This window comes from Carcharodon carcharias, assembly GCF_017639515.1.
Source record: "Carcharodon carcharias isolate sCarCar2 chromosome 38 unlocalized genomic scaffold, sCarCar2.pri SUPER_38_unloc_2, whole genome shotgun sequence".
Classification (NCBI taxonomy): domain Eukaryota; kingdom Metazoa; phylum Chordata; class Chondrichthyes; order Lamniformes; family Lamnidae; genus Carcharodon; species Carcharodon carcharias.
This window is the reverse complement of record NW_024470786.1, coordinates 1246251-1260653: the sequence shown is the minus strand read 5'-3', so window position 1 is coordinate 1260653 and position 14403 is coordinate 1246251. Positions and strand designations below refer to the sequence as shown.

Below are 14403 nucleotides of genomic sequence, written 5' to 3'. Positions count from 1 at the left end.
CCAACCTCTCTCTCTCTCTATATACCAACCTCTCTCTCTCTCTATATACCAACCTCTCTCTCTCTCTATATACCAACCTCTCTCTCTCTCTATATACCAACCTCTCTCTCTCTCTATATACCAACCCTTCTCTTCTCTCTATATACCAACCTCTCTCTCTCTCTATATACCAAACCTCTCTCTCTCTCTATATACCAACCTCTCTCTCTCTCTATATACCAACCTCTCTCTCTCTCTATATACCAACCTCTCTCTCTCTCTATATACCAACCTCTCTCTCTCTCTATATACCAACCTCTCTCTCTCTCTATATACCAACCTTCTCTCTCTCTCTATATACCAACCTCTCTCTCTCTCTATATACCAACCTCTCTCTCTCTCTATATACCAACCTCTCTCTCTCTCTATATACCAACCTCTCTCTCTCTCTATATACCAACCTCTCTCTCTCTCTATATACCACCTCTCTCTCTCTCTATATACCAACCTCTCTCTCTCTCTATATACCAACCTCTCTCTCTCTCTATATACCAACCTCTCTCTCTCTCTATATACCAACCTCTCTCTCTCTCTATATACCAACCTCTCTCTCTCTCTATATACCAACCTCTCTCTCTCTCTATATACCAACCTCTCTCTCTCTCTATATACCAACCTCTCTCTCTCTCTATATACCAACCTCTCTCTCTCTCTATATACCAACCTCTCTCTCTCTCTATATACCAACCTCTCTCTCTCTCTCTATATACCAACCTCTCTCTCTCTCTATATACCAACCTCTCTCTCTCTCTATATACCAACCTCTCTCTCTCTCTATATACCAACCTCTCTCTCTCTCTATATACCAACCTCTCTCTCTCTATATATACCAACCTCTCTCTCTCTCTATATACCAACCTCTCTCTCTCTATATACCAACCTCTCTCTCTCTCTATATACCAACCTCCCTCTCTCTCTATATCCATCCCTCCCTCTCTCTATATCCCAACCTCCCTCTCTCTCTATACCAATCCCTCTCTCTCTCTATACCAATCCCTCTCTCTCTCTATACCAATCCCTCTCTCTCTCTATACCAATCCCTCTCTCTCTCTCTATACCAATCCCTCTCTCTCTCTATACCAATCCCTCTCTCTCTCTCTATACAATCCCTCTCTCTCTCTCTATACCAATCCCTCTCTCTCTCTCTATACCAATCCTCTCTCTCTCTCTATACCAATCCCTCTCTCTCTCTCTATACCAATCCCTCTCTCTCTCTCTATACCAATCCTTCTCTCTCTCTCTATAACCAAGCCCTCTCTCTCTCCTCTATACCAATCCCTCTCTCTCTCTCTATACCAATCCCTCTCTCTCTCTCTATACCAATCCCTCTCTCTCTCTCTATACCAATCCCTCTCTCTCTCTCTATACCAATCCCTCTCTCTCTCTCTATACCAATCCCTCTCTCTCTCTATATACCAATCTCTCTCTCTCTATATACCAATCCCCCTCTCTCTCTATACCAATCCCTCTCTCTCTCTATACCAATCCCTCTCTCTCTCTCTATACCAATCCCTCTCTCTCTCTCTATACCAATCCCTCTCTCTCTCTCTATACCAATCCCTCTCTCTCTCTCTATACTAATCCCTCTCTCTCTCTCTCTATACCAATCCCTCTCTCTCTCTCTATACCAATCCCTCTCTCTCTCTCTATACCAATCCCTCTCTCTCTCTCTATACCAATCCCTCTCTCTCTCTCTATACCAATCCCTCTCTCTCTCTCTATACCAAATCCCTCTCTCTCTCTTATACCAATCCCTCTCTCTCTCTCTATACCAATCCCTCTCTCTCTCTCTATACCAATCCCTCTCTCTCTCTCTATACCAATCCCTCTCTCTCTCTATACCAATCTCTCTCTCTCTATACCAATCTCTCTCTCTCTCTATACCAATCTCTCTCTCTCTATACCAATCTCTCTCTCTCTCTGTACCAATCCCTCTCTCTGTACCAATCCCTCTCTCTGTACCAATCCCTCTCTCTGTACCAATCCCTCTCTCTCTCTCTATACCAATCTCTCTCTCTCTCTGTACCAATCCCTCTCTCTCTCTATATACCAATCTCTCTCTCTCTATATACCAATCCCCCTCTCCCTCTATACCAATCCCTCTCTCTCTCTATACCAATCCCTCTCTCTCTCTCTATACCAATCCCTCTCTCTCTCTCTATACCAATCCCTCTCTCTCTCTCTATACCAATCCCTCTCTCTCTCTCTATACCAATCCCTCTCTCTCTCTCTATACCAATCCCTCTCTCTCTCTCTATACCAATCCCTCTCTCTCTCTCTATACCAATCCCTCTCTCTCTCTCTATACCAATCCCTCTCTCTCTCTCTATACCTATCTCTCTCTCTCTCTCTATAACCAATCCCTCTCTCTCTCTCTATACCAATCCTCTCTCTCTCTCTATACCAATCCCTCTCTCTCTCTCTATACCAATCCCTCTCTCTCTCTCTATACCAATCCCTCTCTCTCTCTCTATACCAATCCCTCTCTCTCTCTCTATACCAATCCCTCTCTCTCTCTCTATACCAATCCCTCTCTCTCTCTATACCAATCCCTCTCTCTCTCTCTATACCAATCCCTCTCTCTCTCTCTATACCAATCCCTCTCTCTCTCTCTATACCAATCTCTCTCTCTCTCTATACCAATCCCTCTCTCTCTCTCTATACCAATCCCTCTCTCTCTCTCTATACCAATCCCTCTCTCTCTCTCTATACCAATCCCTCTCTCTCTCTCTATACCAATCCTCTCTCTCTCTCTATACCAATCCCTCTCTCTCTCTCTATACCAATCCCTCTCTCTCTCTCTATACCAATCCCTCTCTCTCTCTCTATACCAATCCCTCTCTCTCTCTCTATACCAATCCCTCTCTCTCTCTCTATACCAATCCCTCTCTCTCTCTCTATACCAATCCCTCTCTCTCTCTCTATACCAATCCTCTCTCTCTCTCTATACCAATCCCTCTCTCTCTCTCTATACCAATCCCTCTCTCTCTCTCTATACCAATCCCTCTCTCTCTCTCTATACCAATCCCTCTCTCTCTCTCTTTATAGCAATCCCTCTCTCTCTCTCTATACCAATCCCTCTCTCTCTCTCTGTACCAATCCCTCTCTCTCTCTGTACCAATCCCTCTCTCTCTCTGTACCAATCCCTCTCTCTCTCTGTACCAATCCCTCTCTCTCTCTGTACCAATCCCTCTCTCTCTCTGTACCAATCCCTCTCTCTCTCTCTCTGTACCAATCCCTCTCTCTCTCTCTCTATACCAATCCCTCTCTCTCTCTCTCTATACCAATCCCTCTCTCTCTCTGTACCAATCCCTCTCTCTCTCTGTCCCAATCCCTCTCTCTCTCTGTCCCAATCCCTCTCTCTCTCTCTATACCAATCCCTCTCTCTCTCTCTATACCAATCCCTCTCTCTCTCTGTACCAATCCCTCTCTCTCTCTGTCCCAATCCCGCTCTCTCTCTCTATACCAATCCCTCTCTCTCTCTATACCAATCCCTCTCTCTCTCTGTACCAATCCCTCTCTCTCTCTCTGTACCAATCCCTCTCTCTCTCTGTACCAATCCCTCTCTCTCTCTGTACCAATCCCTCTCTCTCTCTCTCTGTACCAATCCCTCTCTCTCTCTCTCTGTACCAATCCCTCTCTCTCTCTCTCTGTACCAATCCCTCTCTCTCTCTCTCTGTACCAATCCCTCTCTCTCTCTCTCTGTACCAATCCCTCTCTCTCTCTCTCTGTACCAATCCCTCTCTCTCTCTGTACCAATCCCTCTCTCTCTCTATACCAATCCCTCTCTCTCTCTCTATACCAATCCCTCTCTCTCTCTCTCTATACCAATCCCTCTCTCTCTCTCTATACCAATCCCTCTCTATACCAATCTCTCTCTCTCTCTATACCAATCCCTCTCTATACCAATCTCTCTCTCTCTATACCAATCCCTCTCTCTCTCTATACCAATCCCTCTCTCTCTATACCAATCCCTCTCTCTCTCTGTACCAATCCCTCTCTCTCTCTGTACCAATCCCTCTCTCTCTCTGTACCAATCTCTCTCTCTCTCTCTGTACCAATCTCTCTCTCTCTCTGTACCAATCTCTCTCTCTCTCTGTACCAATCCCTCTCTCTCTCTGTACCAATCCCTCTCTCTCTCTATACCAATCCCTCTCTCTCTCTGTACCAATCCCTCTCTCTCTCTGTACCAATCTCTCTCTCTCTCTCTGTACCAATCTCTCTCTCTCTCTGTACCAATCTCTCTCTCTCTCTGTACCAATCCCTCTCTCTCTCTATACCAATCCCTCTCTCTCTATACCAATCCCTCTCTCTCTCTCTATACCAATCCCTCTCTCTCTCTATACCAATCCCTCTCTCTCTATACCAATCCCTCTCTCTCTCTGTACCAATCCCTCTCTCTCTCTCTATACCAATCCCTCTCTCTCTCTCTATACCAATCTCTCTCTCTCTCTATACCAATCCCTCTTTCTCTCTCTCTATACCAATCCCTCCCTTTCTCACCTCCTCAGCCGTCTCGGAGCCGCCGCTCCCTCCGCCTCCCTCCCGACTCCATCTCCTCCCCACCCCCGCCCCCCAAACAGAAGCCTCAGCAGCCTAGGCCCCGCCGCCCGAGTCCCGGATGCTGACCCCTCTGACCCCGCCCTCTTCGCCAATTCCCGGATGCTTACCCCCCCCCATCTCCTCCCACCTCCCACAGCTAACCACACCCCCTTCCCCAGATCCTGGACGTCCCCTCCACCAGTTCCCGGATGTTGACAGCTCTGACCACTCCCACCCACCCCCCCCCCCTCTCCGTTACCCGGCTGCTGACCCCTGTAACCGCGCCCCCTTCTCGGATGACTCCACCCCCTCATTTCTCATCCACAATGTCCTGCCCCTCTAATAACATTTTTAATGCCATTTGGCCCGGATGTTGACCTTTGATCCTCTCTCCGCCCGAAGTGTTGCCCCGGCAACCCAGTCATTTGCTAATGTTGCTCTCTCTCTCTCCACTCCCGCTCTAATAATTTAATTCTTTCCCTCTCCTGATGGATTAAATGCGGCTCTCTCGAATTTGAATTTTTTTTCACTCATTTCATCCTCCGCCACCGGAAGTAGGTCGGTGGCCCTTGCGGCAACCACCCCCCTCTCCCCCTCCCCGGGTCTCATTCATTTATCTATCACTTTAGGAAATGTTTTTCCGGCTGCGTTGCCTTCCCTTTCTCGACTGTGGGTTGGAAGCTCTCATTTGGCCTCGGAAATGTGTGTGTTGTGGTTCTTTTACGTCACGATCAGTCGCTCCGGGTGATCTCCGCCCACCGGAAGTGACGTTATCGCCATAGCAACGCTGCATTTTTTTTCTCCGCCCGTCGGTTCAATTTATCCCCATTATTTCGTCTGCGTTCACTCTTCGCAGTTGCTGCCATCAGCAGTCGATCGATGGGATTCACCTAATTTTACTTCGGTCTATTTTTAAAGCTACTGGTGGCGTTAGCCGGAAATGCGCCATTTTTGGGGGAAGGGGGGTGGGAGGGGTTGGGTCTCCACCGGAAGTGGCTCGGTTGCCCCTAGCAACCTGGACGTCAATTCATTTTCTCGGTTCTTATTTTACGTTTGTTTCTTCCCCTCGAGCTTGGTTTTGCTTTACCTTAGTCTACTGGCCCGTTGGATATAATAGTAATGCTTTTTTTTAAAAAATAAAATAAAAGTAGTATCACGTGTTCCCTCCGCCCGGATGTGGATCGCCACCGGAAGTGGCTCGGTTGCCCGCAGCGACGGTGACGTCACTCCCTTTTTCACCCCCCCCCCCCCCTTTATATTTTTATTCGCCGGCTTTCTTGTGATTCGGCTCCATTTTCTTTTATCTGTCCGAATTGCCCCTTCATCCTCACCCTGGCCTGGAAATGATCATCTTCGCACGATTTTAATGGTTCGTCAGGTGATCACCGCCGACCGGAAGTGTGGCCGTTGCCTCGGCAACCGAGGGCCACCTGCTGATTCTGGTCACCACCCCGCCCCCCCCCCCCCATTCCTCCTCCTACAAACTATTAACTTCATTCAGATTATCTGTCATTCGCTATTTATTTGTCTTTCTGTGTTGATTGAATCTCTCTGCTATGGCCAGCAGGAGACTGGAGAAGGTAAAAGGAGCTGAATTGCTGTCATCTCTGCCTCAGGTGGTGGGTGAACTCTGACCCAAGCCCGGTCGTCGGAGGTCAGGGTTCAGGGGGACTTGGGCACGCTGGCAGAACACAGACACTTGCGCCCCCTTTGCTTGTCCGCCCGTTCCCCACAGCCGCGTTCGCCTTTGGGTTTTTCTACGTAAACATGTCACGGCAGCTGTGTCACTACCCTGCCAGTGGTGGTGCCGCCCTCGTGATCCGTGACCGTTTACATAGGCAGTTTCCATTGCAGGACCTTACGGTGGGCCAGTGCAGACTTAAATGCGCACGCGTTGACGATTGTCGTCTCCTGCTCACGGCCCTCTGCTTCCACAACCCACTCCGTCTAATTTCCTTTTAATTTGCTCCCAAAACTTTGGCTTTCTTTCCCACCCCCAATTGCCCCCTTGAGAAGGTGGTGGGTGAGCCACCTCCTTGAGCCACTGCAGTCCCCGTGTGGTGTAGGTACACCCACGGCCATGTTAGAGAGGGAGTTCCAGGATTTTGTCCCCGTGTGGTGTAGGTACACCCACGGCGCTGTTAGGGAGGTAGTTCCAGGATTTTGACCCAGCGACAGCGAAGGAACGGCCGATATATTTCCAAGTCGGGATGGTGAGGGGCTCGGAGGGGAACTTCCAGGTGGTGGGTGTTCCCCATGTGTCTGCTGCCCTTGTCCTTCTAGATGGTAGAGGTGGTGGGTTTGGGCGGCGCTGTCGAAGAAGCCTTGGTGAGTTGCTGCAGTGCATCTTGTAGATGGTACACACACTGGTGCTGCTACTGTGCGTCAGTGGTGGAGGGAGTGAATGTTTGTGGATGGGGTGCTGATCAAGCGGGGGCTGCTTTGTCCTGGACGGTGTCGAGCTTCTTGAGTGTTGTGGGAGCTGCACTCACCCAGGCAAGTGGGGAGTGTTCCATCACACTCCTGACTGGTGCCTTGTAGATGGTGGACAGGCTTTGAGGAGTCAGGAGGTGAGTTACTCTCCGCAGGATTCACAGCCTCTGACCCGCCCTTGTAGCCACAGAATTTTCTGGCTGGTCCAGTTCAGTTTCTGATCAACGGTAACCTCCCAGGATGATGATAGTGGGGGATTCAGCGATGATAATGCCATTGAATGATAAGGGTTAGATTCTCTCATGGAAGAAATCCCAGGATCTTACTCAATGTGTCTACCCTGTGTCTTGCCTCTCCTCAGAACTGGTAACCCCTCTTTTCTTTATCTTCCCGCATTCATGTTGCTCTCTGCATACTCCCTTCCACCTCCCTTCCCTTCTCTCCTTCCATGCCCTCCATATCCCCTGCTGTCGCACCTACCCCACTCTTGCCCCTTCCCTCCCTGCCTCCCTTCCGGCTGCCCCTCCATCTCCTTCCACCTTCCCCACTCTTGCAAAACCACTTCAAATGTCTAACGTTCAAGGCAACACTTACTGCTGTTCAGCCTCAGCTGGAGTATTGTATGCACTTTTGGGCTCAACGCTTTAGGAAGGATGTGAAGGAATTGGAAAGAGTGCAGGAAAGGTTCACAAGAATGGTTCCAGGGATGAGGGACTTCAGTTCCGGGGGTAGGTTGGAGAAGTTGGGACCGTTCTCCTCGGAGAAGAGAAGGTCGAGAGGAGATTTGATCGAGGTGTTCAAAATCATGAGGGGGTCTGGGACAGAGTGGATCGGGAGAAACTGTTCCCATTGGGGGAAGGATGGAGAAGCAGAGGGACACAGATTGAAGGCAATGGGTAAAAGGAGCGACGGAGACACGAGGAGAAACTTTTTCACACAGCGAGGGGTTAGGATCTGGAACGCGCTGCCTGAGAATGTGGGGGAGGGAGGGTCAATCGAGGGGTTAGGGTCTGGAACGCGCTGCCTGAGAGTGTGGGGGAGGGAGGGTCAATCGAGGTGCTAGGGTCTGGAACGTGCTGCCTGAGAGTGTGGGGGAGGGAGGGTCAATCGAGGGCTTAGGATCTGGAACGCGCTGCCTGAGAGTGTGGGGGAGGGAGGGTCAATCGAGGGGTTAGGATCTGGAACGCGCTGCCTAAGAGTGTGGGGGAGGGAGGGTCAATTGAGGCGTTCGAGAGGGTATGGGATAGTTAGCAGGAAAGGAAGAACATGTAGGGTTCACAGGGAGAAGTTGAGGGCGTGAGACTAGATGAGTTCTGTTGGAGAGCTGGTTTGGAAAATGATGGGCTGAATCGTCTCCTCCTGGGCTGTGGGTGCTGCCTGATCCTATTCTTTGATCCCATTCTCTGATCCTATCCTTCTCTTCAGAACAGAGAAGGCCGAGGGGGTGAGCTGATCGAGATCTTTGAGATAACGAAAGGGGTTTCGATAGGGTAGACGTAGAGAAGATGTTTCCCCTTGCGGGTGAGACCAGAACTCGGGCTGGGGGGAGGTGGGCGGGGTGGCGGGGGGTGGGGGGGGAAGTGGGGTCTGTCAATATAAGAGAGTCACTGATAAATCCCAACAGGGAACTGGGGAGAAACGTCTTTACCTGGGAGAGCGGGGAGAGTGTGGGACTCGCTCCCACGGGGAGAGGGGAATCGTGTTGAGAGATTTAAGATGGGGGTGGGAGTGAGGGGGGGGGGGGGGGGGGGGGGGGGGCAAAGCTGGATAAACACATGGGGGAGGAAGAAATAGGAGATGTGGATGTGGGGGGAGGTGGGAGGAGGCTGGTGTGGGGGCAGGAATACCAGCACGGTGGGGTTGGGAGGGGGAAGAGGGTCCGAGTGGCCTGTCTCCAGGCTGCGAATGCTCTGTGGGGTGGTAGGAGTCTTTTACTAATCGACCATTTTTCGATCTTTACTTCCAGCCCAAGCTCCCGGATGTAAAGATCTGCCTGTGGTGAGTGAAGTCTGACTGAAGAGGATAGATTGACTTGTCCGATGCGCCCATCAGCTTGGCAAGGAAACCCCCACCCCCACCTCGCACACCTGCTGAAGGTGTCGTTCAATTCAACTTGGCCTGGGTCTTCCCCGCCTCGCCTCGCACATAGATCAGGAAACACCCAGGCTTCAATTCTGGCCTAGTGCTAACTTAGCCGAACTCACCACCCCCCCCCACCCAAACTACCGGAGAGGGACCCGTTTCCCACCCCACCCATGGCGCTCCCTCAGCACTGACCCTCCGACAGTGCGGCGCCCATCTCTACTTGCCCTTTGAACTGAGCGAACACGAGGGCCACTTTAGAGGGGCAGTTAACGAGCCAATCCCACTGCTGCATGTCTGGAGTCACGTGTAGGCCAGACCGGGTAAGGAAGGCAGATTTCCTTCCCAAAAGGATGTCAGTGAACCAAATGGGGTTGTTACAACAATCGATGATAGTTTCGCGGTCACTGTGACTGAGACCCGCTTTATAATTCCAGATTTATTAAATTGAATTTAAATTCCACCAGCCGCTGTGGTGGGATATGAACCCGTGCCCCTCGAGTGTTTGCCCAGGTCTCTGGGTTACTCCCCACACAACCCTCAACTCCCTCGTCAATCAGAAACCTTGAGTATATCCAACGCCCCGGCCTCCACTGCTCTCTGAGGGGGGGAGGGGGACAGAATCCCACAGACCGACCCCCCTCTGAGGGAAGAAATTCCTCCTCATCTCCGTCTTCAACGGGAGACCCCCTCGTTCTGAAACTGTGCCCCCTCCCCCCCCTCGTTCAAGATTCCTCCCCCCCAAGAGGGGGGAAACATTCTCCCAGCATCCCCCCTGTCGAGCTCCCCCCCCCCACCTCAGAATCTTATCTGTCTCGATAAGATCACCTCTCATTCTTCTAAACTCCAACGGGTACAGGACCCAACCTGCTCAACCCCTCCTCACAAGACAAACCCCCTTCGTCCCAGGAATCAGCCGAGTGAACCTGCTCTGAACGGCCTCCAGTGGGGGTAAATCCCTCCTTAAGTAAGGAGATTAAAGCTGTCCCCAGTGCTCCAGGTGCGGTCTCCCCAACGCCCTGTACAGATTAGCCCTTCTACCCAGGGCTGAGTGTGAAGAAGGACTTCTCGAATTCACCCCTGGACAGACTGGGCCGAAGGTTAATGTTCTGCTGCCTGCCATCCATTAACAAAGCAAACAGTTTCGCTACTCAACCATATTGAATCCTTTTATCATTGTGAAGCACTTGATTGGATCACCCTTTAATCTCGATCATATTTACCCCTATTACTCTCTCTCTCTCTCTGCGTGTCTCTCTCTCTCCCTGTCTCTTTCTCTCTCCCTGTCTCTCTCTCTCTCCCCGTCTCTCTCTCTCTCTGCCCCCGTCTCTCTCTCTCTCTGCCCCCGTCTCTCTCTCCCTGCCCCCGTCTCTCTCTCCCTGCCCCCGTCTCTCTCTCCCTGCCCCCGTCTCTCTCTCCCTGCCCCCGTCTCTCTCTCCCTGCCCCCGTCTCTCTCTCCCTGCCCCCGTCTCTCTCTCCCTGCCCCCGTCTCTCTCTCCCTGCCCCCGTCTCTCTCTCCCTGCCCCCGTCTCTCTCTCCCTGCCCCCGTCTCTCTCTCCCTGCCCCCGTCTCTCTCTCCCTGCCCCCGTCTCTCTCTCTCCCTGCCCCCGTCTCTCTCTCCCTGCCCCCGTCTCTCTCTCCCTGCCCCCGTCTCTCTCTCCCTGCCCCCGTCTCTCTCTCCCTGCCCCCGTCTCTCTCTCCCTGCCCCCGTCTCTCTCTCCCTGCCCCCGTCTCTCTCTCCCTGCCCCCGTCTCTCTCTCCCTGCCCCCGTCTCTCTCTCCCTGCCCCCGTCTCTCTCTCCCTGCCCCCGTCTCTCTCTCCCTGCCCCCGTCTCTCTCTCCCTGCCCCCGTCTCTCTCTCCCTGCCCCCGTCTCTCTCTCCCTGCCCCCGTCTCTCTCTCCCTGCCCCCGTCTCTCTCTCCCTGCCCCCGTCTCTCTCTCCCTGCCCCCGTCTCTCTCTCCCTGCCCCCGTCTCTCTCTCCCTGCCCCCGTCTCTCTCTCCCTGCCCCCGTCTCTCTCTCCCTGCCCCCGTCTCTCTCTCCCTGCCCCCGTCTCTCTCTCCCTGCCCCCGTCTCTCTCTCCCTGCCCCCGTCTCTCTCTCCCTGCCCCCGTCTCTCTCTCCCTGCCCCCGTCTCTCTCTCCCTGCCCCCGTCTCTCTCTCCCTGCCCCCGTCTCTCTCTCCCTGCCCCCTGTCTCTCTCTCCCTGCCCCCGTCTCTCTCTCCCTGCCCCCGTCTCTCTCTCCCTGCCCCCGTCTCTCTCTCCCTGCCCCCGTCTCTCTCTCCCTGCCCCCGTCTCTCTCTCCCTGCCCCCGTCTCTCTCTCCCTGCCCCCGTCTCTCTCTCCCTGCCCCCGTCTCTCTCTCCCTGCCCCCTGTCTCTCTCTCCCTGCCCCCGTCTCTCTCTCCCTGCCCCCGTCTCTCTCTCCCTGCCCCTGTCTCTCTCTCCCTGCCCCTGTCTCTCTCTCCCTGCCCCCTGTCTCTCTCTCCCTGCCCCTGTCTCTCTCTCCCTGCCCCTGTCTCTCTCTCCCTGCCCCTGTCTCTCTCTCCCTGCCCCTGTCTCTCTCTCCCTGCCCCTGTCTCTCTCTCCCTGCCCCTGTCTCTCTCTCCCTGCCCCTGTCTCTCTCTCCCTGCCCCTGTCTCTCTCTCCCTGCCCCTGTCTCTCTCTCCCTGCCCCTGTCTCTCTCTCCCTGCCCCTGTCTCTCTCTCCCTGCCCCTGTCTCTCTCTCCCTGCCCCTGTCTCTCTCTCCCTGCCCCTGTCTCTCTCTCCCTGCCCCTGTCTCTCTCTCCCTGCCCCTGTCTCTCTCTCCCTGCCCCTGTCTCTCTCTCCCTGCCCCTGTCTCTCTCTCCCTGCCCCTGTCTCTCTCTCCCTGCCCCTGTCTCTCTCTCCCCTGCCCCTGTCTCTCTCTCCCTGCCCCTGTCTCTCTCTCCCTGCCCCTGTCTCTCTCTCCCTGCCCCTGTCTCTCTCTCCCTGCCCCTGTCTCTCTCTCCCTGCCCCTGTCTCTCTCTCTCCCTGCCCCTGTCTCTCTCTCCCTGCCCCTGTCTCTCTCTCCCTGCCCCTGTCTCTCTCTCCCTGCCCCTGTCTCTCTCTCCCTGCCCCTGTCTCTCTCTCCCTGCCCCTGTCTCTCTCTCCCTGCCCCTGTCTCTCTCTCCCTGCCCCTGTCTCTCTCTCCCTGCCCCTGTCTCTCTCTCCCTGCCCCTGTCTCTCTCTCCCTGCCCCTGTCTCTCTCTCCCTGCCCCTGTCTCTCTCTCCCTGCCCCTGTCTCTCTCTCCCTGCCCCTGTCTCTCTCTCCCTGCCCCTGTCTCTCTCTCCCTGCCCCTGTCTCTCTCTCCCTGCCCCTGTCTCTCTCTCCCTGCCCCTGTCTCTCTCTCCCTGCCCCTGTCTCTCTCTCCCTGCCCCTGTCTCTCTCTCCCTGCCCCTGTCTCTCTCTCCCTGCCCCTGTCTCTCTCTCCCTGCCCCTGTCTCTCTCTCCCTGCCCCTGTCTCTCTCTCCCTGCCCCTGTCTCTCTCTCCCTGCCCCTGTCTCTCTCTCCCTGCCCCTGTCTCTCTCTCCCTGCCCCTGTCTCTCTCTCCCTGCCCCTGTCTCTCTCTCCCTGCCCCTGTCTCTCTCTCCCTGCCCCTGTCTCTCTCTCCCTGCCCCTGTCTCTCTCTCCCTGCCCCTGTCTCTCTCTCCCTGCCCCTGTCTCTCTCTCCCTGCCCCTGTCTCTCTCTCCCTGCCCCTGTCTCTCTCTCCCTGCCCCTGTCTCTCTCTCCCTGCCCCTGTCTCTCTCTCCCTGCCCCTGTCTCTCTCTCCCTGCCCCTGTCTCTCTCTCCCTGCCCCTGTCTCTCTCTCCCTGCCCCTGTCTCTCTCTCCCTGCCCCTGTCTCTCTCTCCCTGCCCCTGTCTCTCTCTCCCTGCCCCTGTCTCTCTCTCCCTGCCCCTGTCTCTCTCTCCCTGCCCCTGTCTCTCTCTCCCTGCCCCTGTCTCTCTCTCCCTGCCCCTGTCTCTCTCTCCCTGCCCCTGTCTCTCTCTCCCTGCCCCTGTCTCTCTCTCCCTGCCCCTGTCTCTCTCTCCCTGCCCCTGTCTCTCTCTCCCTGCCCCTGTCTCTCTCTCCCTGCCCCTGTCTCTCTCTCCCTGCCCCTGTCTCTCTCTCCCTGCCCCTGTCTCTCTCTCCCTGCCCCTGTCTCTCTCTCCCTGCCCCTGTCTCTCTCTCCCTGCCCCTGTCTCTCTCTCCCTGCCCCTGTCTCTCTCTCCCTGCCCCTGTCTCTCTCTCCCTGCCCCTGTCTCTCTCTCCCTGCCCCTGTCTCTCTCTCCCTGCCCCTGTCTCTCTCTCCCTGCCCCTGTCTCTCTCTCCCTGCCCCTGTCTCTCTCTCCCTGCCCCTGTCTCTCTCTCCCTGCCCCTGTCTCTCTCTCCCTGCCCCTGTCTCTCTCTCCCTGCCCCTGTCTCTCTCTCCCTGCCCCTGTCTCTCTCTCCCTGCCCCTGTCTCTCTCTCCCTGCCCCTGTCTCTCTCTCCCTGCCCCTGTCTCTCTCTCCCTGCCCCTGTCTCTCTCTCCCTGCCCCTGTCTCTCTCTCCCTGCCCCTGTCTCTCTCTCCCTGCCCCTGTCTCTCTCTCCCTGCCCCTGTCTCTCTCTCCCTGCCCCTGTCTCTCTCTCCCTGCCCCTGTCTCTCTCTCCCTGCCCCTGTCTCTCTCTCCCTGCCCCTGTCTCTCTCTCCCTGCCCCTGTCTCTCTCTCCCTGCCCCTGTCTCTCTCTCCCTGCCCCTGTCTCTCTCTCCCTGCCCCTGTCTCTCTCTCCCTGCCCCTGTCTCTCTCTCCCTGCCCCTGTCTCTCTCTCCCTGCCCCTGTCTCTCTCTCCCTGCCCCTGTCTCTCTCTCCCTGCCCCTGTCTCTCTCTCCCTGCCCCTGTCTCTCTCTCCCTGCCCCTGTCTCTCTCTCCCTGCCCCTGTCTCTCTCTCCCTGCCCCTGTCTCTCTCTCCCTGCACTGTCTCTCTCTCCCTGCCCCTGTCTCTCTCTCCCTGCCCCTGTCTCTCTCTCCCTGCCCCTGTCTCTCTCTCCCTGCCCCTGTCTCTCTCTCCCTGCCCCTGTCTCTCTCTCCCTGCCCCTGTCTCTCTCTCCCTGCCCCTGTCTCTCTCTCCCTGCCCCTGTCTCTCTCTCCCTGCCCCTGTCTCTCTCTCCCTGCCCCTGTCTCTCTCTCCCTGCCCCTGTCTCTCTCTCCCTGCCCCTGTCTCTCTCTCCCTGCCCCTGTCTCTCTCTCCCTGCCCCTGTCTCTCTCTCCCTGCCCCTGTCTCTCTCTCCCTGCCCCTGTCTCTCTCTCCCTGCCCCTGTCTCTCTCTCCC

General features: G+C 55.0%; 1 protein-coding gene across 1 annotated transcript in view; it reads left to right on the top strand.

Moving 5' to 3' along the window:
- Positions 1–6048: 6048 nt before the first annotated feature.
- The window catches only part of ccdc189 (coiled-coil domain containing 189), a 63148-nt gene continuing 54793 nt past the window's right edge, over positions 6049–14403 (top strand). Inside the window, exons 1-2 of the mRNA XM_041182154.1 lie at positions 6049–6161; positions 8981–9012. Of these exons, the coding sequence (XP_041038088.1) occupies positions 6138–6161; positions 8981–9012 (56 nt within the window). The 5' untranslated portion in view covers positions 6049–6137. The remainder of the gene's footprint in view (positions 6162–8980; positions 9013–14403) is intronic.